Raw genomic sequence first — 25,065 nt, forward strand, 5'->3', positions numbered from 1 at the left:
TAATTAAATATGTGATGGAAAATCCTAAATTAAATGTCATTATTATATAAATTTAATTTTTTGTAAGCATCTTTAATTTGAATTTCCATTATTTTTGCATTCTGTCAGTCATTAAAAGTTTCTATGAGGGCGTAATGAAGCCGTGTGGAAAATTGAGATGTTGAAAATCGGAAAAGGCGAAAAAGTTAAAGCAAGTCCACCGATCTCATAAATCAGTATAAAAACTAGGTCACATCCAGTGGCTCGCCCTTGTGGCTTGCTGTAATTAGATGGCAGACAAACCTTAGATTATAGCTGCTCAGGTAATGAACTAACTTGGATTGGACTTTGTTCAACTTAGCTATATCCATTCGCGTGCGGATTGGCTTGGTATAAGGCGTAAAATCTTTGTCAAGGCTGGGTACTATTTCGTGTTTCCAACGTGAAACAGAATTAAAAATTAACTTAGAAATAAAAGTCGATGCTATCAACAATCAGCTTTCCAGAGAAAATAGTAGTATTTCTGTGTTCTGACTGAAACACTTGGCCTTTTGATTTTTTTTTCTTTCTTTTAAACCTTTTAGATAGCTTTTTTGGTCTTTCTGTTGTATCATCTCGCCAGCCGCAGAATTGAAGGCTATAATAGAAAAAAAAGTAACATTTTTAAACTGTTTTCGGTTATAAATAAGAAACCTTTTTTGGAACATTAACTTTACATATGAAATAAAGGAGAAGAGATTCTCTACGGAATGCGTATTATATTATATTTGAATTTTATCAAATCTGAGATAGGCACTAGAGCTAAAATTGTTCTATTAACTTTGAAAGAGTCATTTAGAAACAGAATAGGTCGATGTCCATACAGGATTAAAATTCCTCTAGCAGAAAAAACACCAAAAATAATAATACAGAAATTCTTCTCTACCCGGCCCTCCTCCGAAATCCCATAATTAGCTCCGGGCTTATCTATTTGTAACATTTAGTAAAAATGACTATAGCAGTGTTTGAAAAATAGACATTTATTGAGCAATATCGGAAAATTATCTAAAGCTTTCATAATTATCATACCGATTTCCGTATGATATATGAAAAAAAGTTGAAGCAGACAAAATAATCTACACAATGTTTATTAAATCTATTTGTTGGCCAATCTGCGACGGCATCGGCAGACCTTAATTAAAAAAGTCATTTTTCGATTATCTGAGAAAACGAAAAAAATATTCTTTCTGTCTGATTGTGCCCAAGTGCCAATATATAATAACCCTGAAACTAACCATTTTACAAATATCAGCTATGTCTTGGTTCTACCTCATAGTTTCTTAGTTTTTGAGTTATAATCGAAAAACTAAAAACATATTAGTTTTTTTTTCTACTTTGGTCGTGAAGATGGTGGTTGGAAAATCAGAACTCCAAGAAACATATAGATTCGTTGAAAAACAACTTATATGACCATTTTTTTTTTTTTTTTTTGTAAGAACCATTTTTAATCTTAACTGACTGAATCAAACAAGAAATAGATTTTTAGGCTAATGGGTTTCTTAGTTAGTTAAAGCTGTGGTATTTTGCCGGATAGATGATGATATTAAAGGTATATATGGCTTACAGAAAAAGTAACACTATGATGATTTAGAAGTGAAATACAATTATATTTATCGATATTTTATTCCATTTCGAGGGTGTAGTTACTAATTGGTCAAGTTTAATATTAGCCAGGGTTTAGAGGTTGAATTGCATTAGAAATGGTGCAAAGGCTAGAAACCCTAGCCCAAATAGTTGGTAAGCTACAGCCGACAAAGTGGTAATGTTATTCCCAAGCTTACCAGCACATGTTTTGTAAAGGTAAGACTCTAAGTACAAACATTTTAGGCCTGCTGAAAAGTCAGTGTTGAAACCAATTTTTTTTTTTAGTTTTAGAAAACATGAAAAAATTAATATAGTTTTCCTACTTTTTATGAATTGATTTTACCATGTTTATTATATTTATATTATAATATAATTCAATTTATAATATATACAATCCAATTTAAATATATAATATAATTTAGTAATAAGGTAAAATGAGGTTACTGTTAAAACGATTTGGTTGTATGTAAAACTAAATTGTAAGGTAAATTTTAGCAAGAATTTAAATTTGTCATGATGGCTTAAAGTTTTGAAATATGTATATATATACTGCTAAAGTAATGGTAAGTTTTATTAATTTTATAACTTGTTTCTTATTCATAAAAAAATATCCATGTTAAGCCATAAATAATGATCAGTGTTTATAAATTATGAAGATGGCTTGAATTAAGTACCGAATTGATTTTATACTTGAACTTTTTTTGGAGTTCTGTTCAATAATTTTTATGAGTGTATAAAACCTAAGCATCGCTTGATGCACCTGCAAAGATGTTCCGCAGTGGGTCATTTCCAGTGATAAATTCTTTTATTCACCTAGACTGCGCGGTGCCGCAGCGGGCTATACGACTAACCTTTATTCACAACGTCATCTTTGCTGTATCATAACGCAGAGGTACTGTTGCTGATTTGAGATTTGTTCTTTGCGATTAATTGAAGTTTTTCCACTACACTTTTTTCGATCATGGTTGCTTGATGGTTAATAGTAACATCTGAAAGAGCTATTTTGATGATTGTAAAATCTATATTAAAGATAAAAATATTCTAATCAAGCTATTTGATGACACTTCCAACAGTAGCAGTAATTATAAGATAAGCATTTACTAAAAACTAGTTGCTATAAGATTTTTTTTTTAATTTATTAAAAATTCAAACTCTAGCTTCCAACAATAAATTAAATCAAATGATTTTAATATTTTTAGCATTCAAGCGTGATAATAGGAATTGAACGAGTAGGCTTTAATAAATGGAAATAACTAGTAAAATACGTTATCCAGTCACCGACTTTTAAAATAATTTGTAAATATAAATATTTATCAATCTATATCTGTATGACAACCCACAACATTAAAAATAGGATTTACATTAATCAAAATGTCTGCACTAAATATAAAAATAAAAGAGAAAGACAAGCAAAAACTGCCCTAGCAAAACATTGCCTTTACTTTAAACATACTTTCGAAAACCCAAGTATTTTATATAAAGAAAGGTCTGAACAAAAATTAACACACCTGAAGGTACTATATATTTCTGAAAGTTTAAATAGTCATATAAATTTTAAAACTGATTCCAAAGACCTCAATAATTTCTTTTACGAAGCAATAGTTATTTTAAATAAATAATTATGTATTTTTTGTTGGCACTTCTAATTTGCCGGATAGGTATTCAACAAAGCAATGAAGTCTTTTTAGAAATTTGAATGATTTATTGAAAATTATTCATGAAAAACATTTCTCATTTATTTATTTTTTTATTTCAGTGATTTTTTTAACCTTTAACGTAATATTGGAATAATTATATTTTAAGTTTGGCAACCCCTCTCCTCCTGGAGAAGATTCTAGTTTCGTTCCCAAGAAGAACTGTATATTATTTTTATTTTTGAGTAATCCTATTGCTATTTTAATAGTGATATCCCGCCGTACATTAATGCCTTGATGATGCCAGAATGGGCGAAAATTTGGCTAGATCAATAAAGTAATCTACTTGAGACTAAAATGTTCTTTTTGTGTACTTAAGCTTATAGTCTTCACCCTTTGGTGTTATGTTTATTATTTTCGTAGATTTAATTTGGGCTGCATACAAGTCTTGTATTATATGTAAGTAAGGGTTACTTCGTTTTCTATTTCTGTTTGTCTAATTTCCTTTAGTTAATTTATTGGAATGGCATTTCCTCTAACAATGGCAAGGTAGAATTCTTCATTTGATGAAACTTTGTAAAAAATGTATGTTAAAAAATATATTTATGGGTGGGATGTGTGTACAATTTTGCCATGAAGTTATTGCCTTTTGAAGAACAGAGGCGGTAGGCCTGATTCAACACACGAACTAAGGGTTGGACATGATCATTTCTTCCTGTTCCCCTAAGTACCATTAATATTTTAATCTTTCCAACACATTCTTCTTTCAATGGCATAGTGTGATGTTTCCAAGAGAGACGCCTATCGAACGACAGTTTCTGAAATTTACAAACACTAACATATGGTAATTGAACAATTTCTAAATAAAGTTCTAGTGGTTGTGGTGAGTTTCTTTTCTAATTAAAGTAAACACATTTTGTTTTGATAGAGGAGAAGAGCAGTCATGATGGTTTGAACTAAATATTGATGCTATTGATGCTTGGAGACTATCTTTAATGGAAGGGATATCTTTTGCTCCAAATGCTCTCTATTCTAATTTGAATCGTTAGTTTGTATACAAACATTAATATAATTTGTTTTCCACAATATTAGACAACGTAATTTGTTTAGTGAATGTAATAATTCACACTTTTTCTCAGTGGCTGTATAAGTTATTTTTTCCATATACTGAATACCAGTATTTTTCATTAAGAAAAATTTGGTATGTTATAGAAAAAGAACTGTGATGAACTTGGCGATTGACACATTGTAAGAGACTTTCACATTGCGATCCTTCATGTCTGGTATTCTACAATACATAGAGGTACATTTTTAGATGTAATTTTAGTTCGGCCGAACCTACAAGATATCATGCAGCGCTTTGGATTACTAATCAACATCCATTCATTAATATTGTAAAATCTTATTTTATTTACATTGGAAATAGTGATTTTTTCATTTTTTTTTGTAATATGTCATTATTTTTATAGAACATTGCAGTATGTGGTTTAATTCATCTTCTATTTCTTCAATATAGAAATAATTAAGATATGGTCACCAAGTAACGGCCTTAGTTTAGCATGCGGCTCGATTATAGTACGGAAACTTTTTAATATTTTTTCACACTTTGAGAGTTTAACGGCTTGTATATCTGATAATATTACAATTAAAAGTGTCCCGTCTTTAAATTTTTCTAGCCCGTTTATGAATAAAAACCAGCGACATCCTTTTGAAATCCAAAGGAATTTGGGCAGTATCTGTTTCATTTCTTCTTATAATAAAAACCTGTTAATGTTTGTCTGTTTAACTTCACTGTTTCCTGAAATTTCCCTTCTTTTTTTTTTTTCCATTTTTAAGATTTAACTAAATTTAACTACTGATGCGTTCTTAATACGGATAATATATCGGGAACGATTTAAAAATTTAAACACATGAATATTAGTGTTATGTTATATTAGTGTTAATATATTAGTGTTTGCATGATCAGTTAATTAAATCAAACCTTGTATGGTAGCAATGGCTTGTAGGGAAAGAATAAAAAAGGATTTTAAAATACACATGGTATAAATTAATTGACTAATTAAATGATAAAAAAAATTGGCATTTTCTGCTTCTGTTTAACATTTATTGTATAAACCGTATTATTGTATCATTTATTGTATAACTTATTATTAATTATATTGATTTTTTTATAATCTTAAAATTTTAAAATTTTTTCTTGAGACTGGTAACTTTTTAATAAATAATTCAAAACACCATCCAATTATAGTCTCAAAACTTTTGTTTCTTTTACACGTCCAACGTTTCGGCCAATTCGGCCATCTTCAGGGACAATCTACTCAATTCACTATGAAACATATAATTTAACCACTCTAAAAACTTCATACAGGCTATTCTGCCCAGGTCAAAACATTTATATCCAATAAGTCAAATATCCATTAAAAACCACAGTCAAAATTATATCTCTTTAAACACTATTAATACACTTTTATCACATTAAGTTTTATCACATCAATAAAAGTTTTGAGACTATAATTGGATGGTGTTTTGAATTATTTATTATATTGATATTTTTTTTAAACCAAAATATCAATATGAAACTCAAGATTCATTAAAAAGAAAAAGATAACTTTACATACAAAAGTATGTTATTAAGTAGTTTAAGAAACCATTCTTATAGCAAGTTGTTATAAGTTCTTCTCTTAAATACAGTGAGTCTGAACTCGTTAATAAATGACAAACGACAAATAGACCTAAATAATAGAGAATTATTTTAAGAAACACTTATTTTATATTTTTTAGACAAAATAACTACAAAATATGTGTATATTCTCAATATTATGTGTTAATATTTCATCTCGATAGCAACACGTTGTTTCGAAAATGTCCAAACCAGTTTTAATATAGTAATTTTCTTCAAAGAATGTTGTTTCCATTCGCCTCGTCATTAATTAATGACAGCAAAGATATCTTATTTAGAAAGATAGACTTAGTAGAATGTAAGAGTTGTGGTGTGGTTTTGACACCAATATAAAAAAATAAATATAGATTTTATTGATTTGTTTCACCTTTTAAGTTTATATATTAAAATTTTTCCTTATTTTATTTTTTTTTTTTTTATCTTTTCTTTCGTTCTTAATTAAAACACAATAGTGTTAGATGTATATCTGACACTTTCCGGGGATACTGGAAATCAGCATCTAACCCTCCTAAGATTGTTGGGTGAGAGACAGTTAGACAATGTTTTGTAACTGTGACTGATACATTAATACAAGGATATATTGGATGTTGAAAAGGTGGACTTAAATTTCCCAAAACGTTAAAGATATAAATATGTAAATTTAAAGGCAAGATAAAAAAAAATAAATGGCTTCACTAGTGAGGTTAATTTAAAATAGTTACTTAGGTTATTTCAAGATATACTCGTACTTTTGCATGTAATAGTATTTCTTTCTTTTCAGTTATTATAGTGTATCAGTATTTTATTTATTCTTATTGGTTCTTGAATATCGTTTTAAAATAGATTTTTGGTTTTATTTTAAAAGCTTTGTTTTAATATTTATTTTTGAGTGAAAATTTCCTATATATTTTTAAAGAAAAGATAGTTTTATAATCGTATACTACAAACGAAACCATTGAACTTATTAAAAGTAATAAGTTAACTCTTGCCCTTGAGGGTTACCATTCTCAGTATCAGCGGATCTCTATGAACTTTAGATGGAATCAGTCTAGAGGTGTAGTATTGCTTATACTTCTATACAACTTTAGTTTGTTTATTTCAAATTTTATTATTATATTTTAATAAGCGTTTTTCAGTTTATTTTGCTTTGCAATATTTTTTTATTTCAGGTTATATTATAATATTGTTAACGCTTCTATTCAACTAAAGTTTGTTTATGTCAAATTATATTTACATTACAAAATCTATATTTTTTATAATTGACTATATAAATAAATGATATACATATAAATAAATATGTTTCAGTAAACATTCATTTAAATTTAGTATTAAGGAATACAATATTAATAAAAAAATTCACGAGATACGTGTTCAGTAAAACATGTGCCACTCGAAATCACCCATTTTCCTTTAAGTAATAATTTATTTTTGGAAATTAAATGTACTGCTTTTTGATATCTTATCTTACTATAAGTTATAACATTAGGTATTAAATACTAAAACTGATACGTCACCTGATACTTCTGGTAATGCTGCCTGAATGATGGATTCGGATGAACTCGTTGCTTGTGGTGGCTATGTGGAAGTAGGACTGCTTCTCGTTGACGAAGAAGGTATCCGGGACCCAGATGTTCTTGATGAATTCCGATCCCACGGAAAGGGTCTCCACCCCCGGCCTCTTCCTGAACGCCAATCGAGGGTCGGTCCAGAATTGCCGAAAGTAGAAATCGAGCGTGAAGTCCTGAAAGTGATATAAGAATTCATGAGAAAGGAGAAGTTTAGCTACAGTTGGCGAGCCAAGTCCAACCGCGGATCGAAAATGAAATCCAATTCTCAATAATTTAATCGTTTTACGTGTATGTTACCGTTATCTCTATGAAATTAGAAATTAAGAAAAAATAATCAGTGTGATGAGCTATTCTAAAAGAATTTTCATTTTTACTATGAAATAATTTAGATAAAAATGTTAATAATAGAGCCATAATTTATGTACTTTCAAATATGATAAAAATCAGTTAAAAAGTTTATTAAATATTTATCGAAGTGTATATAGGTTTTTTAAAAGAAATATTACTATGGAAGCATTGTGTTATATTTGGAGTTAAGGGTACAAGCATCGATGGTTATATTTTTTAAATATTTATTTAATATATTGAAAAATATTCAAAATTCTATCAATTTGAAGTTATATTGGACCTTCAACGTCAACACTTATATTTGGAGTTTAGGTACAAGCATCGATTATATTAGACCATCAACGTCAACACTTTTATTTGGAGTTAAGGGTTCAAGCATCAATTATATTGGACCATCAACGTCAACACTTATATTTCGGGTTAAGGATTCAAGCATCGATTAAATTGGACCTTCAACGTCAACACTTATATTTATACTCCCTTTGCTGCATTTTTTCTAAATTTAAACTTTGCAGTTTTGAATGCTTACTTAGAATAAATAGTATATTTTAAAACGATTAAAAATAATTATAAATTACTTCTATAAATGAATAATTATATTTAGATAAAGCGGAAAAAAAATACTATTCAGTTTTACTTCTTTTTTTATGTAATAAATTTATAACATCGATCATTTCCACTGTATTTCAAATATATTTAATACATTTTATTTATATAGCAACGCTTGCAAAATATTGTTTACTCTCTCATTTATCAATTTATTTTTTTTTATTAAAATTTATTTTACCTAATTTTTTCCTATTTTTATTTTAGAAGTTTTATTTGCTTTTTGTTTATTTTATTAGTTTTTCTTTAACACTGCTTCGACCATTTGTACCGATCGTTCTTCTAAAAATTAATCAGAATAATTTGATCGTTTCTAGTTATTTATGAGTTATATTGATTGTAGTGTTGTCTTCGTATGAATCGGAGTTTTTAATCATAAGATCGTTGTTTCCGTTCTGGTATTTTAGGCATTAAAACTCTTTTTGGCTACAGACTTGTTGGTCAATCTAATTCTAAAAGCAGGTGGTAGTGGGTCAGGTTGGTTTGTCAATTCTGATTATAAAGCATTTAGAATATACAGTTTAATATGTAACTTAAAGCATTCCTCAGCAGTTATTCTTTTTGGAGGCAGCAAGCGTGATTGTGGTACTACGGTTAGACGAAGGTGCTTAAGAGGTAAAACGTTTCCATTGTTCATTCCGGTTGTTCTTGAACCTTTTTTTTCTATTCCAAGTTTCATGTAATATCTTATGGATTTTAACAAAGTAACCTCAATATTTTTGCTCCTTTATTGGGTCATTTGTTACCATTGAAAATTTTTTCTTGACTCATATGTAGTACTGAAGATGATTTTTTCGGAGAAAATTGTCGGAAGCGTATACAATTTTTAGTCCTTTGGTAACAGATAAGGAGTCCGTTTCAGTCACGGATTCTTCAATTTTATTGTTTTTTACGCAGTCGAAGGCCTTCTCAATTGCCAGTGTTTCACAAATTTAAATAGAATTATTGTTATTCAATTTATTTTCTAACCATGTATTGTGTCAAAATGCAGCAACCTACATCTTTTTTCTGATTTTTAATCACCCGTGAAAATTATTTTGTGATTCGGAAATAAAATTTCAATGATTTCGTGATATTTAGAACCAATTATTTCTTGAGGGACTTTTTTCAGTAGTTTTATTTCAGTTCTAGTTGATGACAGGTGGACTATTTCCTAAGTTTTCGTATTACAAAGACCACAGTCACAGCGATTTTTTACTTATTAAATATTGTATACATCTTATTATGACTATTTAGGGTATATTAGGGTCCGTATAATGGTATCATCCTGAGTACCAAAGTTATTGTGGTACGGCATGAAAACAATTTTGACTTCATAATAAAGCATAAGAAGTTACCTTCTAAGATTTATTGATAGCTCTGCTGCTTCTCTTGGTAAGGTAGATGTTGGGCTTGTTCTAAATGCCACAATCGATAATCTTAATGTCATGTTCTGAATCCAATTTTTAAGAGGATTTTTCTTCCTGATGAATATATAATGCAACGCAGTCCAGTTTTGATCTTACTAGAGTTCTCTATGCAGTTAACGTTATTTTATTTTCCTATGAAAGGGTACATTTCATATTTTCTTTAGTGTTTGTACGTTTGTTTTATTGAATACATATACCCTCTCCAGTGCCGATAACTCTGAACTTTCTAAAAGAAAACGATACATTTCATTAACAATTCTGTTGATAAATCAAATTTTACACTAACATTGAACATTTGAGATCCGACTAGTCCTGAAGTTGTAAATCACCAAATAATTGAAAACCACTGTTTAGGGGTTTTAACCATTAGCACTTAAAAAAATAATAAAGTAGTAGATTTAGAATTCTACTTCAGGAATAAGTTGAGTGTTCTCGACAGGTCGAGAAGACTTAATATGGCTGACATAAACAGAAATTTCTTGATCATAGATTGGGAAACGAGTTAGTTCTTTAGTGTTATCGGTTTTCGGCACTGTTTTCATAAAATTGTTAATGATGTTAGGCATTTTATGCCTTAGAACAGTTCGGGTTAAAAAAAACGTCCAATATGATTTCGTCTCAAAATCCGATTTACTACCAAAATCCCTAATAAAAGTGTCCCATTCGATTGGAAGGTCCATGGTTAGTTGGGCTGGAGAAGAAATGGAAGATAGAAAATAAATAATACCCGCAAAAATAAACTACTGTTTAAAACCTTAATAAAGCCATAATTTAAAAAAAAAGTTATGATTGTTAAGGGCTGAATCTAAATACTAAATATTCTATATGCATATAGATATCGTGATTTGCATTACTTTGATTAAGTTCAGTTCACATAAAATTTTAAAAGTGATTAGGTTCGACATGTGATTTAAAAGACAATTATGATGAAAACTTCTATATTTACAACATTTAAGGGTAAAAATTACATTATATTTACATATCCAAATAATAACAGATTATATTTCCATATTGAATATTCTCTTGTCTGTAATTACCAATTTGTGTTTCAATAGATATTATCTGCTTGAAATAAAACATTAGCTAAGTTACTCAGAGAAAGTTCATTTGGAACTATTAATGAAAAATTTAAAGCTTAGAGCTAGTCGATGCCTAATGTACAGTAGTAGAATTAGTATTTATCATATGCTAGAATACATTTTTTAATATTAATTTGAGTTAAATATAATGAATCCATTGTTTAATTATTTAAATATAGATCATTTTTAAAAATTAATTTCTTGGAATAAGTAGTTATTTTTAATTTATTTCAAACCACAAATTAACAGTTTGTTTACGAATAAATATTGAATAATTCTATGGATTTTTAGTGTCTTGTTCAATATTTCTTTGACAGATTGGTTTTATCTGTAAATTTCCTGCATATTTTTTTAAGAACACTTGATTTAATGACATTATATTAATACAATTCCTGATAATCATATTTATTTCCCAGATTTTAAGGATATTTTTATATTCTTGAAAAACAACCAGTAATAATAAACCATAAACCATAATATTAAGTCAATAATCTCCATTTGTTTTAAATAGGAACAAGATATGAAAAATTTGAAACATGGAAATGTATAAAATGTTTGAAATATCAGCTCATATCAATTACTAAACCTCGAGTTTCACTGGTTATCATTCAAACCTATTCAAATATCTTTTATGTATCGGTGATTTATGAATTACATGAAATAATTTATTTTTTAATCACCTTTGAATTTAATTAAATAAACAGTTTATAAAAAAAAATTAAATACTTATGCAGTAACAATTTAAGTTTTTTTTTTGACAATTATGTCTAAAAGTTATAGATTTATATTTCAATTAACCGTTTCTTACATCTCTAGTTTTTGTCGAATGATTGAAGAGAAAAATTAAGGATTTTTTTTTTATTTTTAGCATATTACAAACTATATAATGTTATAATTATGATTTATCTGTGAGTTTTTCTTGTATGCATATGATCCAAAAATCTATTTAAAACTATATTGGGATTACAAAACATTATAGTTAATATCAAAACAGAAAAATATTACGATCGAAAAATCGCTAGTCAATCGATTTTGTAAATTGTAGAAGCTTGTGCTCTTATATATTTTTTAATAAATACTGACGGACTACTTTATTTAATGATCTAAGAACAAAAGCGGTTGGACTTGGCGTTATAGTTCATTTTAAAAATAGTGTTTAAATGTAAAGTTGCGATGTGCATGCCTCCTAACATGCAGGAGTCATACAAGGTCTACTAAGCATGCAATAGCTACCGTACAAGCGTCGCTCAGGTCAATACCAAGTCTTTATAAACTACGTTACTTCCCAATTTTTCTAATGCGGTTCCAGGTTCTTGCTGTAATTTAGTGAATTGAATATTGCTTCAAGCATCTACTTAAATATGGTCTAAAATATTATTTTCAATAATAATATTTAAAAAGATAAAAAAATCCTTTACCTTGCTGAAAAAAAAAATCATGTAATTAATCTTGAAAAGAAAAATTACTAAACTATATATGCTCAGCATTATAACATTATTTTTAGTATACTGTAAAAAAAAACAACTAAAATAACTTTCTATGCTATACCAGTATTGTGTTGGTTGTTCGATCCCTGTTGAAAAAATTGTTTGTAAAAATAAAACTGTAAATATCTATTACTAATATAAACAGAATAAAAAAATAATAATAGACATACCAATGCATATGAAAATATAAAATTCAGAACACATCAAAACTTTAAATGCAAGATGACTCAGTATTTAACTATGTTAACATAGACGTAGTGAGGGCTTAAAGTTGAAATATTTAATCGAAACCTAATCTAAACTTCAGAACTTGGGTTATAGTTAGGTTTCTGCAGAAGTTCCTGTCATTTTAGCATTACGCAAATCCGTCTATATAGCAACATGAATAATAAGTCAAGCTGAGACTTAAGCAACATTATATTTAGATTGTACAGCATGGGTACACTCGGAAAATATTTAACTAGTCACTTAGTTCAAATAAATAGTGATCAGAACAAAACATCTTGCTTGTGCTAATCGTTCAATACTTACATTAAAAAAATATATATATTCCTTTAAAATATTATTTATTCTAAAGTTTGTTTCTGATTAAATACTCGATTACTAGAATTAATAGTAGAAATTTTTCTTTGACTAAATAATATTAAATATTTTCATTGTAAAAGATTAATATTAATATCCACTATTAGTAAAGTAAAAATCTGAAATATAATAGAATATGTATTGAATTTTATCACAAACATTTGTAAAATAAAGAAATCTTGATTTGAGGAACTTTATAGAGATAAGTAAAGGTTAAATTTGTTTACAATTTTAAATGATTAAAGTTATAGAGACATAACTTATATCTAAATATATATACTATGAATTTAGCAGGTATAAAAACGCTAATTAAAAAAATATTTTTTAAAAACGTAATTATTAATATTATTTATTTAGGTGAAAATAATCTACAGAATGTTAAAAAAAAAAGTAAGTTAACTTTCTTGAAAAATCATAATAAAACGAAATACACCACCTATTTTATAATGAATTATTATTATTATTTTTTCAATAAAACGAAAATTGTTAAACATTTTTTTTCTAGCTAGGAGCTTAAAATCAAATTATTAATAATAATTGTGGTAATAACGATTCACGCAGACAACATGAGGATTATATATTCACGTAAAAAAATCTATAACGAACTATCTGAAAATTCCGAATGAATTTTGCTTAACTACTTCCAAAGTAAAATCACATTGTATGGATTATCGAGCAATTAGGTATAGGAGAAAATGAAGGAGTGGACACCCTTCCAGAGCTAAAAGTTCACAGTAACTATCACAATCATATACCTGAGTAGTATCATGCCTTGTTCCATGGGCGTACATAGTGGGGGTAAGGAGTAAAAGAAATATTAATTTAATAAAATTTTTTTCAAGAAAATAATAATCGTAAAATCTAACAAAGCACCGCGACAATTATATATAATATTTTTCAAATTTTGGGTTCATTCGCCTTTTCCGTGCTGAAGTATCACAACCTAATTGACTATGACATGATTCCCCCTAGTTTTGATCCTGGGTACGCCCTTGCCTAGATCGCGACATTTTAATTGCCAAACCTTGTAAGTTCGTTTCTCTGATCACACACTAAACTAAACAATATTTAACATAATACATAACAAAACTGCACACAAGACGACAGGCACACTATCATTAACACAGTTTATAACAACACACAATTGGACAAAATTTGGGTCAGACTAATACAGTAAATTTTAGTATAACAAGGGAATATAAAAATGATTTATTGGAATTTATTAAAAAAATATATATTTTAAACCACAGTTGGGCAATTCTGGATTACTTTAATGAAGGTGTAATCAAGTATTCACGTACTCAACAATTATGATGACTTTTGTAAGTGATTACATCAAACTTTAAAATGATTGAGGTTTTTAATTGAATATATCGAATTTCTTAAAAAATAAGTAATCATGATATCAATTACTTCATGTAATTAAATACTCCGTTATTAAAAATGTTGAAAATTTTTTTAATGAATTCTTTCGCATTCATATAAAACTTACTTAAAAAGTATGAGTACCAACTGAAGTACACAGTGAAATCTAGTAGTTTTTTCCTTTAAGAAAAAATACTTAAATCAAAATATAAAGTAAAATTTTCAAGATAGTTAGATAGGCTCAATGATGATAAATGATTACTTTACCTTTACTTAATATATTTTTATTATTAATTACTAATACTTGTTTTCCAAGCTGGCATGAATATGAATCCCCTGTACTCGTGCTTGAAGTTTTTCTTGAGTACGGATTACTTGTAATAACCTTGAAATGTTTTGAGTATGAATAATATATTCTGCAATCGATTTTGAGTACAAGTAAATTAATCGTACTTGGCTTCTCAGTACTCATGTACAATTTGCACAGTTCTGCTTGAAGGGAGTTTTATTTTCTTTAAGCTGCTTGCTATATATTGTGCCCTATACATTTTCTTTACTAATCTTCGCTTATCTATATTTAAAATATTTTATTTTAGTATACAATTTTATTTGAATTTTCTAATAGTTATTAACATAGTTATTATTAACATTGGGAACACTACACACTGTATATGTTACGTTGGATCAAAGAAACTGCATTAATTTCTTTCACATCTCGATTTGTTATTATTATATTTTTCTATCCTGTCAGTTTTAATTATGACCTTGAGGTAGAAAAAATATATTAAAAATTTAATTAAGAAAACAAACAAAATATGAAAGTAATGACATTAAGAAAATTGCAATAAAAATTTGTAATAAAATACAAATATTTGAATATAAATAAACCATGAGTAAAGTAAATTCATTAATTATAACAAGAAAAGCCATGTTTATTCCTTCTGTAATAAATTATTAGCGAATAAACTCTCATCCGTATGGTTTATTATAGAATAAATATATAAAGTTAATATTAAGAAATAATTATTCTCATTGTTTCAAATATGATGATAGCTCGGTTTATTCAATTTTTATATTCCAGTCAAAATACTTTGTCCGAATAAAAAAGGACCAAAAAAAAAAAAAGAAAAAAAAAGGTGAAATTAAAAGGGACAGACCGATGAGTTCAGCAAAGTCCGGATCCAATTCCGAGAACAATAAAGGAAAATACTGAATACTGTATGGGACGGCAAAAGTGAATTTTCCATTAACATCACCTGGTTTCATTCCGTCCATCGCCACAACCCTCCCGCTTTTAAAAGGGCCTGTCACCTAATCCATATTTACGGCCCTTCCTACCCTAATTTGTATTTATAACACGGACATAAATATATAAATCATGCAAGGACACCAAATAAATTAAAATAAATGGCTGGGTTGAAGCAGTAGGCATATGACCTAGTTTGTTGAATTTTATTTGAATGGTACACAAAAAAAAAAAAAAGATCTCTGTATGAGCCGTCAAAGTAAAACCTGGAGTTTCGAGAAATTCCTAATTTTAGGATATTCTATTAAAATTTTCGTGAAATTTATATACAAATTATACATTATAAAAATCTATAAATTTAAATCATTGTATGTTATCGCAATCCGTAATAATTGAATAATTATTATTTTTTTAAATAATACTGATGAGAACAGAATGACTTATAACTCTCAATATTTCATATGCAGTGTTATATAAGTAAACATATGCCATCAAACTTTGCTCCTTAAGAATTACCTCAACTACATTACTGTCAAAAATTTTAAGTTGCTGAAAGTGTACCATTAGTGATAGTAAAAGTCATGAACTTTGGCGTACTATTTATTCCCTATATAAGTACATGAAAATAACAATGTGACTGCACATAACTAGACCAGAAATTAGGGATAATTTATTCCAGTAGACTTGTCCTCATTTGTGGTTCTAGATCTTTCAATTTCGGTCATTTATTTATTTATTTTAAGGCAACATGATATAAACTTGATATAAACTGACAGGTGGAACATTTCCTCTCTAATATCTTTTTTTAAAACGAAAAAAAATTGTTTATTAAACCATTCTAACAAACTATGTATCATTTATACATTTTAATAATGTTTATATAAATTTTACGGGAGTTCCAAGCAATTTAGGAAATTGCAAGCTAAATTCTTGGTATAGATGATTTAGAAAAAAATGAGATAATATTTTTTAATCGGTCTGAATAAGTTTATTAATTTTTGAGAGATTGGTATTATTCTTGGATAGAATTATTGTTAAAGGCGCCTACAGTCATCGAATAGAGGAAGGGTTTGTGAATGATTAGCGCAGAAATGTGTTCAAGGGAGAGAAATTTATGGTATATATTTTAAGTATCGATCTTAATGGGTATGTCAATATCAACATCCAAGGCTGTTGCAGCTCGGTGATGTGAATCGTCGCTTTAGTAACCTCAAGTATTACGGCGGCCCCGATTTAAAAATCAATCCTCCCACTCTGGTTGTGTATGTCAGAAATAAAATGGAAGGGACACAAAAAAATAACTACCAATTTTCTGTTGTTCAGTTGTTTATATTTTCCGTAAATATGAAAACAGTTGTAAAATCTTAATGGCACAAAATATACCAATGAAATTTTTACCCGATTATCCAAAGACTATAAGTAAGTGATTGATCTATTTTCTTGAAAAAGAGCAAACAGACACATGGAATGGAGCTAGTATTGGAATGACAGTTACCGATCAGTCTGTGTTGTTTGTTTTGAGATTTTTGTTTTAGTTATTTTGATTGAATCAGATATTCTCTATTTCATTAGTGTAATTAGCTAATCATTGTCACAGACTAAACTCCAGAGATACATTAGTCAGGAATTAGTGCCAGTTAATCTTAAATGGTTTCAGTATTCCACTGATGTATAGAAATTAACATTAATTTTGTCTATAATATTGTATCACAAATTTACTCCTGAATTTCTACAGGTCTGAGACTAGAAGATGGTAACTCTTCTAGAAATCAAAAAACTGAAAAAATATTTGGTGATATTAATATCAAAGTTTGAAACTTTAAAGGAAGATTAAGCTGTACGTCTGTTACCAAAAGTGGAATTGAAATGAATACCAACGAGAGGTGAAACAGAAAATCCAACTACTTTGTGTTAATGAGGAAATGTTTGTTGGAAGGTGTGCTGAAAGGTGAACCACCATTAAACACACATAAACTGAAGAAGTGCAAGGATCAAAGTGATGTAAAGTGAATGTCAATTCGGAGCAACCTCTGCAATTTTAACTCTAAAAATTATATTTTGATAGTGCTACCAAAAATGTCTGGAGAACCTTATTCTAATATAGTGTGCCAGTTTTTATTCAAATGTGATTTAATTAATGACCTGTGTGCGTTGATTGAAACCAGTGTAGTGTCGATGATTGGCTGTGATATTGACTGAGCCTAACTAAAACATGCCTTTAGGTCAGAAGCTTCTTATTAAAAAATGCACAGTACAAAAGCATGCTACGCAAAACATGAGCCAAACAGATCAGCCAGAAGCCTATACGTTTATGCAGTGACCAAACTATGCGAATGTTCCAATGGTTAAGTCGGGATGATACCATGGATTAAAGAAGTGTTGTTTTGTTGGGATAAAGACAGTGGGTTTTTTTTGGTATTTTCTTTTCTTTCTTTTCATTACTTTTTCTTTTTTTTTTTTTTTTAATTATATCATTTTTTCTTTGCTTGCTGTACAGTGGGATGTGAAGTTGGACCTATACTCCCACATTCGTCGCCTCGTGGGTCCCCCACCCAGGGCATTTCACCTGTTTTACGGACCAGGGGGAAGAAAGAAGGGGAGGTTAAACAGAGAAAGATAAGAAGAAATACATAGTATGAAAGAAAAATAGATAAAAGTAATAGAGAGGTATAGACAACAATGACTACTATTGTACAATAAGTATATGAAGATACACACAGATCGCAGTCCGGCCATGTTTGAGTAACACGCGCAACCGGCACTGCCCAACTTGTACTTCTCCTGTGCAGCAACCCCTCTCCCTTTGGGCTTGTCGAATAATTATTAAATAATTAGAGTCATGACTCTATTCATCGTTACTAGGGAGGGAGGTTGCTATGCTATTTCTTAAAAATATTTGTTATCTATTAAGTGTATTCCCTTCAATGTTCTGCAAACTTTTTAAAATAAAATTGGTCTTGTGGATGATAGTCAACCTCAAATTCAAACGACCTGATGTTATTCATATGTACTCCTTTTTCTAATACATTTTATTCACCAACTTTAATAATGATTGTTTTTGTTGGAAACCAACCTAGTGTCGTATACATCAATCATCTCTAGGTCTGAAGCTGTAGGTATAAAGCAATTTGTTCATGTAAATAAATACATATCGAGTTATACACATTGCTGTACCCCTCAAGATGGCCTACATACTTGGGCTTGTAGGACAAATAAAATAAAATTTTGTTCACATTAAAAGGCATTATTTTTATATTAGGTTGGTTGTAAAAGTCCTTCCTTTTAATGTATTTATTTCATAGATATTTTTGCATCAACGTTTCGGTTTATGTCAGTGTGATAGTGATAATAAAATAACACAATTTTACATTATAAAATATTTTAATTTAATATGAAGTATAGAACCATAGATAAAATCCAACAACAAAAAAATGAAATCTTTGCGAAGATTGATCATCCTGAAAGTATAATAAGAGCCAAAATAGGTTGATAGAAAACTATGCATTCAAAGAAAGGAATTTTTACAACACATAATATAAAATAAAATATTTTTAGATTAATTATTTATTATAATGCTTGTTTGAGAGTGGTTTACTTCATTATTAACGCTCACAATTTTGATCCAAATATACTGTCAACTTTTATTTTCAGAAACTTTCCAACGTTTCGGCCCTCAGGCCATTTTCAAGGAGACAACCTTAAATATTGATGTCATGTTCTTTAAAATCTTTTCTGCAGGCTAATTGCACATGTCATATATAACTTTTTATATTTTAAATCTAAAACTTTTTCACTTAAATAATCTTCTCTTTTCCCGCTTACAAACATCATTTAGAACAGAATCTACTTTCAACAGCTACCGAGGGCCGAAACTTTGGGAAGTTTCTGAAAATAAAAGTTGAGAGAATATTTGGATCAAAATTGTGTGTGTTAATAATAAAATTTTATTTCGAACTTATGTAGAATAATTATACCTGATCCCCAGCAAAAATATTTACTATCGTTATTTCCTAAAATTAAGAGTTAATGGAAGGGCTCCCTCTAAAAAATATTTGGAACAACAAAATTTAATAGAACTATTTTTCAATGTTATAAGCTTCATTCACAAATAAAATGACTGATGCTAGTAATGAATCAGTCAAAGGCGCATACCTGCAAATACCGAAACATGTTTATTTGGTTGAAGATAAGACATTTTTCTTATCCATCAAAATTTTAAAGAAATACTGGCTAAATCTTTTTTAAAGGGGGCGCTTCGGTTTAAAATAATAATAAACACAGTTATTAAAACAATTTTTTTTAAAATTATAAAAATGTTAGTATCATAATAGGGATTTTGACAGAAATAAATTATTCACATCTTAAACAGTACTGCATGAAATAGGTGTACGCATAATGTACCAACAGGAAGAGAATTCCATTTTCAACCAATGAGTAAAGTATTTTCTAAAAGTGAACAGTTATTCAAGGGAATGATTGTAAATTGCTAAGGACTCTAAATTGTTGCACTGTAGTACCATGTTATTTGGTGAGTGTACGGAAGAGAAGATGGGGCAATGCCGGTAAGCGCCATGCAAGGAGAGGGAACGCTGCAAGGTTCCTTTCTTACATCGCAAAACACAAGGACGTGCTCCGGGCAGCCTCCCCTGTGGGGAAACCGACCGGGCGGGGTTAGGGAGGTTGTACGAAGGCCGGATCTCGCCACACAACAACAGTTACATAGACATATCCCCATGTCGTGTGCCTTGTATAAGTACCATTAGAACCTCCGACACCGAACTGATACTCAGGACGTACATTGTGACACCCACTTCCACGGGCGGACCTGCAAACCAACACCATCTAATCTCATTCACCCGACCAGTGTAATGTAATGACTTTACAGAGAGAGAAAAAAAGACTTAAAATCTAATAGAACAAATCTTGACTCTGGAACCTGGAAATGAAAGAGCGTTAAAAGCTTACATCTAAGAAATAAGAAAGTAAAACAAAATAAAAAAGACAACAAAAAATTATATTATAATCAACATTTATAAAAAAAAAGGAAAATTAACAAAAAATCAAAGTATAACTAATGAAATGTACAGGAACAAAATGCTTGATTCCTTGCTATGTTGCTGCTAAGACATCCAAAACACGATATAAATGACATACAGAGAAAACTAGCTTCAACTGATTTCCTACAAAGTTTATAAACTCTAAAGGAAGTATTTTGGAATTGGCAAGCATTATTACGAGTGTGTTCCCTCCTATCATGCCTAATTCGGACCTGAGCCGTATTAGCTAACTGAAAGGAACTTGGGGTCCATTTCCTGAAGGCAGGCTCTATCTGAAATGAACCCCGAGTTGTAGGAGTGTCTTGTGTCTGTGTCCAAGCCGTGGCCTCATGCGGACATGTGTTCAATCTCTCCAGCCCTTTCCCAACTATTTTTTTTTTATTCAGTTTGTTACAAACTGAAAATCCCTGGGAATCAAATCGTTGTAATCTTTTTTAACTTTCAAAAATTTGGTATTTTTTAGGCAGTAATAATATTATATATCACTGGGATATGTTTAAATGTTTTTCGAAACATTAGAAAATAATATTATTTTCAATTTTGCTATATTAGGCACGTTTGGTAAGTAAATTATTAATTATCTCCAAAATATCTGTAGTATAAACAGACCTGGAAAAAAAGTTTCAATAAAAAACTTCGACTATTTAAGGATTAGAAAATATGAACTACTTATTTTTTTTTTTAAATATTAAACAAAATTGGTTAATACAATTAAGCATATCTTTCATCATTATTTTCATGAGTAAATATTTTTTAAATGAGTATTTTGTATATTAATTTATTTTAGTATGCTCCTTAGCACCGAAAACATATCCAGTGGTTCGCAGAACATTTTATTTTTTAATATTGAGAAAGGACTGGCATGAGATATGCAAAATGTGTAACGTGGTTACCTTTTAAAAAATATTACTTTTTTTTTAAATATAGAAATGTTTGTTAAAAAAAAAACAAAAAAAAAAAGAAAGTAAGTTCTATGAGGTACCATTTTGACTTCCGAGAGAGATGATATACTGAGGACGTACATGGTCACCCCCACCTCGACCGGCGGACCTGTAAACAATTTGAGGCCCCATCTGTGTAAAGGGTATCATAACACAACCCTTGTCGGTCACAATATATTGAATTTAAAAAAAAAAATCAAAAATAGATTACAATACAATGAAACTTGTATCAGTTTGTACTCCAAGGGAGCCAACATTCAGCAATGGACCCCACTACTCATGCCCGGGGTTTCGGATGAGGGATACAAATAGAAACAGATTTATAGAGGAAGAAATAAAATGGATAACTGATAGATTTATATATAGTTTAACACATATTATGGAACATAAATATATATAAATATCTTTAATATGTAAATAGGAATATGTGTAGAGCGTAGAAATATAGGATTATAACATCCGGTAGGTACCATTTGAACTTCTGACAAAGAGCTGATGCTAAGTACATACATGGTGACGCCCACTTCCACAGGCGGCCCTGCAACAACCCCCGCCCAAACAACTCAACAATAATAAAAAAAATAAAATAAATAAGAAACAAACTAAATGATATACAACAATTTATACTACATCTTATAATTACTACCATTTTATTTTTCTGCTCCATGTAGTCCTAAAACTAAAAAAACATCAATACTTGGGCGTGATTGGTATATTTAAAAACTTATGAATTAAAATATAAAAAAAGACATAAACTCTTTTGTCTTAAACATATAATTATATAATATGGGAGTTCGAAAAATTCATGTATTTCAAATGCATGTTTATATATTTTATTTGTTTCTCTATTATAGATATAATCATAATTTGATTGTAAACGATAATTACAATGACCCTTGTTTTTATCTTTATTAATTTATACTTATTCTAATAGATCTACAAAGGAGCATTTATTATTTAACATCTTCCCCAATAATATGGTAAGTCGTATGCAAACAGGTAAAGAAAACACTACAGAACAATATGGATGAGAGAGTAGTTGTAACTAGGTTACTCTGGAACCAGAAATCAGTTTAATCGATCAGCCAATTCGTTCTAGCCTTGGACAGAATGATTTCAAATCTTGGCTCAGGGAATGTATTAAACAAAAATAATAAATATAAAATATATGTATGTATGTATGAGTACATATATTTTATATATAAATATATATTCTTATTTAGTATTTTGATTCCTTATAGTTGCATAACTATTAGAAAATTAGTAATTAATAGCTCATCAAACCTATTTTAGAGGAATTTTATTATTATCTTAAACATTTTTTGTTTCCTTGATTTTTTTAAAAATATTCTAGTTATATCACTATTTAGAAAAATAGCACTTGATAAGTCAATAAATATATTTTATGAACATGGCAAGCCTTACCATCTCACTCCTTGTAATACTAATGATGGTGTCTATTTTATGTAAAAATTATTAGAAAGATTTTAATAGAAGAATGGCTTGGGGCAAGAATGTGATGGGCCATAATTTTGTGTAAAATGCTTTTTGGTTTCTCAATAAAGCTACTTAACGTATTACTTTGTTCAACATTATGATTAAAACAAATTCACCAATAATAATAAATTAAAAAATCAAATTTATATCGCTACAACCCATAAAGGTTTAGGGGTGAAATACTTTGTAGGAATTAATGTTACTTGGCCAAAGGTGATTTGGTCAAAATCATGTCAACCGCTAGATTTTTACCCAATTGGGGATACCCACTTTATGAGGCTGGGTGGACTCCGGAGGGCTCCGGAACCCACGGGGCTTGGTGAAATAGAAAATTATTATCTGCCACAGCCAGATTCGAACCCGGCTCCTTGGAGATAGTAGCATAGTGCCTTACCAATGAGCTACCCACTCCCTTACTAATTGTACTATGAAATATCAATTAAATAAAGCACTTAATTAGAAGTGTAGAGCGTTTCGAAATTGTTTTGTTGGAAATATTAAATTGTATATATATATATATATATATATAGAGATATATATATATATATATATACACACACATATATTTATATGCAACAATGAGATTACTTTTATTACCTCTATTGATTTAATAAAAGATTTCTCAATTTAGCAGTAGGACATGTTTATTTACTTTATTTTTTATTTACTTTAGCTTGATGGGTATTAAAACAATTTATCATACAAAGTATAATTATTAATTTATACCGTTTATAAAATGAAACCATTGGGACAACCAAATTTTGTTTTGGGCAGTGAACGAATGCATGATTAAAAAAATAATTGTATAACTGGTTGTAATGAGATGTTTCCAATTCATGATAATTACTAAATTTTAAATAGTAAAAAAGAGTAATTCCTTGATTCTTATTCTCTTTAATAGTTCTCAGTCCTTATCTATTAGTAATAGAAATAATATGTAATATATACAATTTTACCATATGAATCGTAAGGGAAAAAAAAATCTCGTCACATTAAAAAAAATAATTTCATAATCACGTTATTTTGATTCAATAACGTGCCAGACTAACCAAAGTTAAAAATGTAAAAGTCTGTAAACATATAATGTGCCAAATCAGGCTACGTTAATTGCCTTTTATCAGCTATTTGACAACTAGACTGTTCTAGGATAACTAATTCGAAGTGCATTATAATTTGTTTTAATTAATTTAAAAAACTATATAGTAGTAAAATTTATTATCAGGATAAGATCCTGACAAAAATTTCAGAAGCTGAGGCCTTATCTCTGTATTGTGCAGCATGCAAGAGCCGTTTCGTCACCGGTCTCTCTAAACATAGGAGAATATAGGTGAGAGTGTTACCGCACTTTTCCAATAGCTGCCGCAAAATCAACAAAGAAGGTGAAGCAGCTCACAGCTAAGAAAACAACGCGGTATCTTCAGTTCAAATAGAGAAAAAAAAAACTAACATCTAGAACGAACACAGGTTCCTAAAATAGAATCTTGTCATTGACATCGAGTACAGTTAAATTGGTAGCTAAGAAAGAATATATATTTATTTTATTTTCCGTTTAACACAGAAGTTATATCATTGGCATATTATTCTGTTTAGCTTTTTGACATTTATTGGAAGTCAAAGGAATATCGGAACATTATTGATAAAAAAAATTTAGTTATGCAATAAAAGCTATAAGTGAAAGAGAAAGATGATTTAAGATATTTTTAAAACATAATAATGATATCACAGATAATTTTTTATCTTTTAACAATATTAATGTAGTACTTATGTTTCTTTAATCTCTCTGTATATTAATTTAATCTGAGTGCGTCATATATGTAAAACAAGGTGTATTGTCAGCATTAATTCTAACGTACCATAAGAATATAATTATTTTTAAGAGGAATTAAGAGTTAGAATATATTTTGTATTATTTCAATGCGTGTGTGAGTCTGTTTTCTACACCTTTCTCTATTTTAATTTTTTTTTCTGAAAACCCTTAAGTTCTC

The 25,065-nt window shown here is 29.1% G+C and overlaps 1 protein-coding gene across 8 annotated transcripts in view; it reads right to left on the reverse strand.

Moving 5' to 3' along the window:
• The window catches only part of Rdl (Resistant to dieldrin), a 192,022-nt gene that overhangs the window by 61,300 nt on the left and 105,657 nt on the right, over positions 1 to 25,065 (reverse strand). For 4 of the 8 annotated variants that reach the window (XM_067051085.1, XM_014426478.3, XM_014426473.3 and 1 more), the window contains exons 3-4: positions 21,625 to 21,692; positions 7,410 to 7,636 (exon numbers count right to left, since the gene is read on the reverse strand). In XM_067051085.1, coding sequence (XP_066907186.1) covers positions 7,410 to 7,636; positions 21,625 to 21,692 — 295 coding nt within the window. Of the gene's footprint in view, positions 1 to 7,409; positions 7,637 to 20,342; positions 20,411 to 21,624; positions 21,693 to 22,053; positions 22,122 to 25,065 lie in introns of all 8 variants that reach the window. The other 4 variants (XM_024362476.2, XM_014426476.3, XM_014426474.3 and 1 more) reach the window with 2 other exon arrangements.

Source organism: Halyomorpha halys, unplaced genomic scaffold (genome assembly GCF_000696795.3).
Source record: "Halyomorpha halys isolate HHAL.00 unplaced genomic scaffold, Hhal_1.1 Scaffold577.1, whole genome shotgun sequence".
NCBI classification, from domain to species: Eukaryota; Metazoa; Arthropoda; class Insecta; order Hemiptera; family Pentatomidae; genus Halyomorpha; species Halyomorpha halys.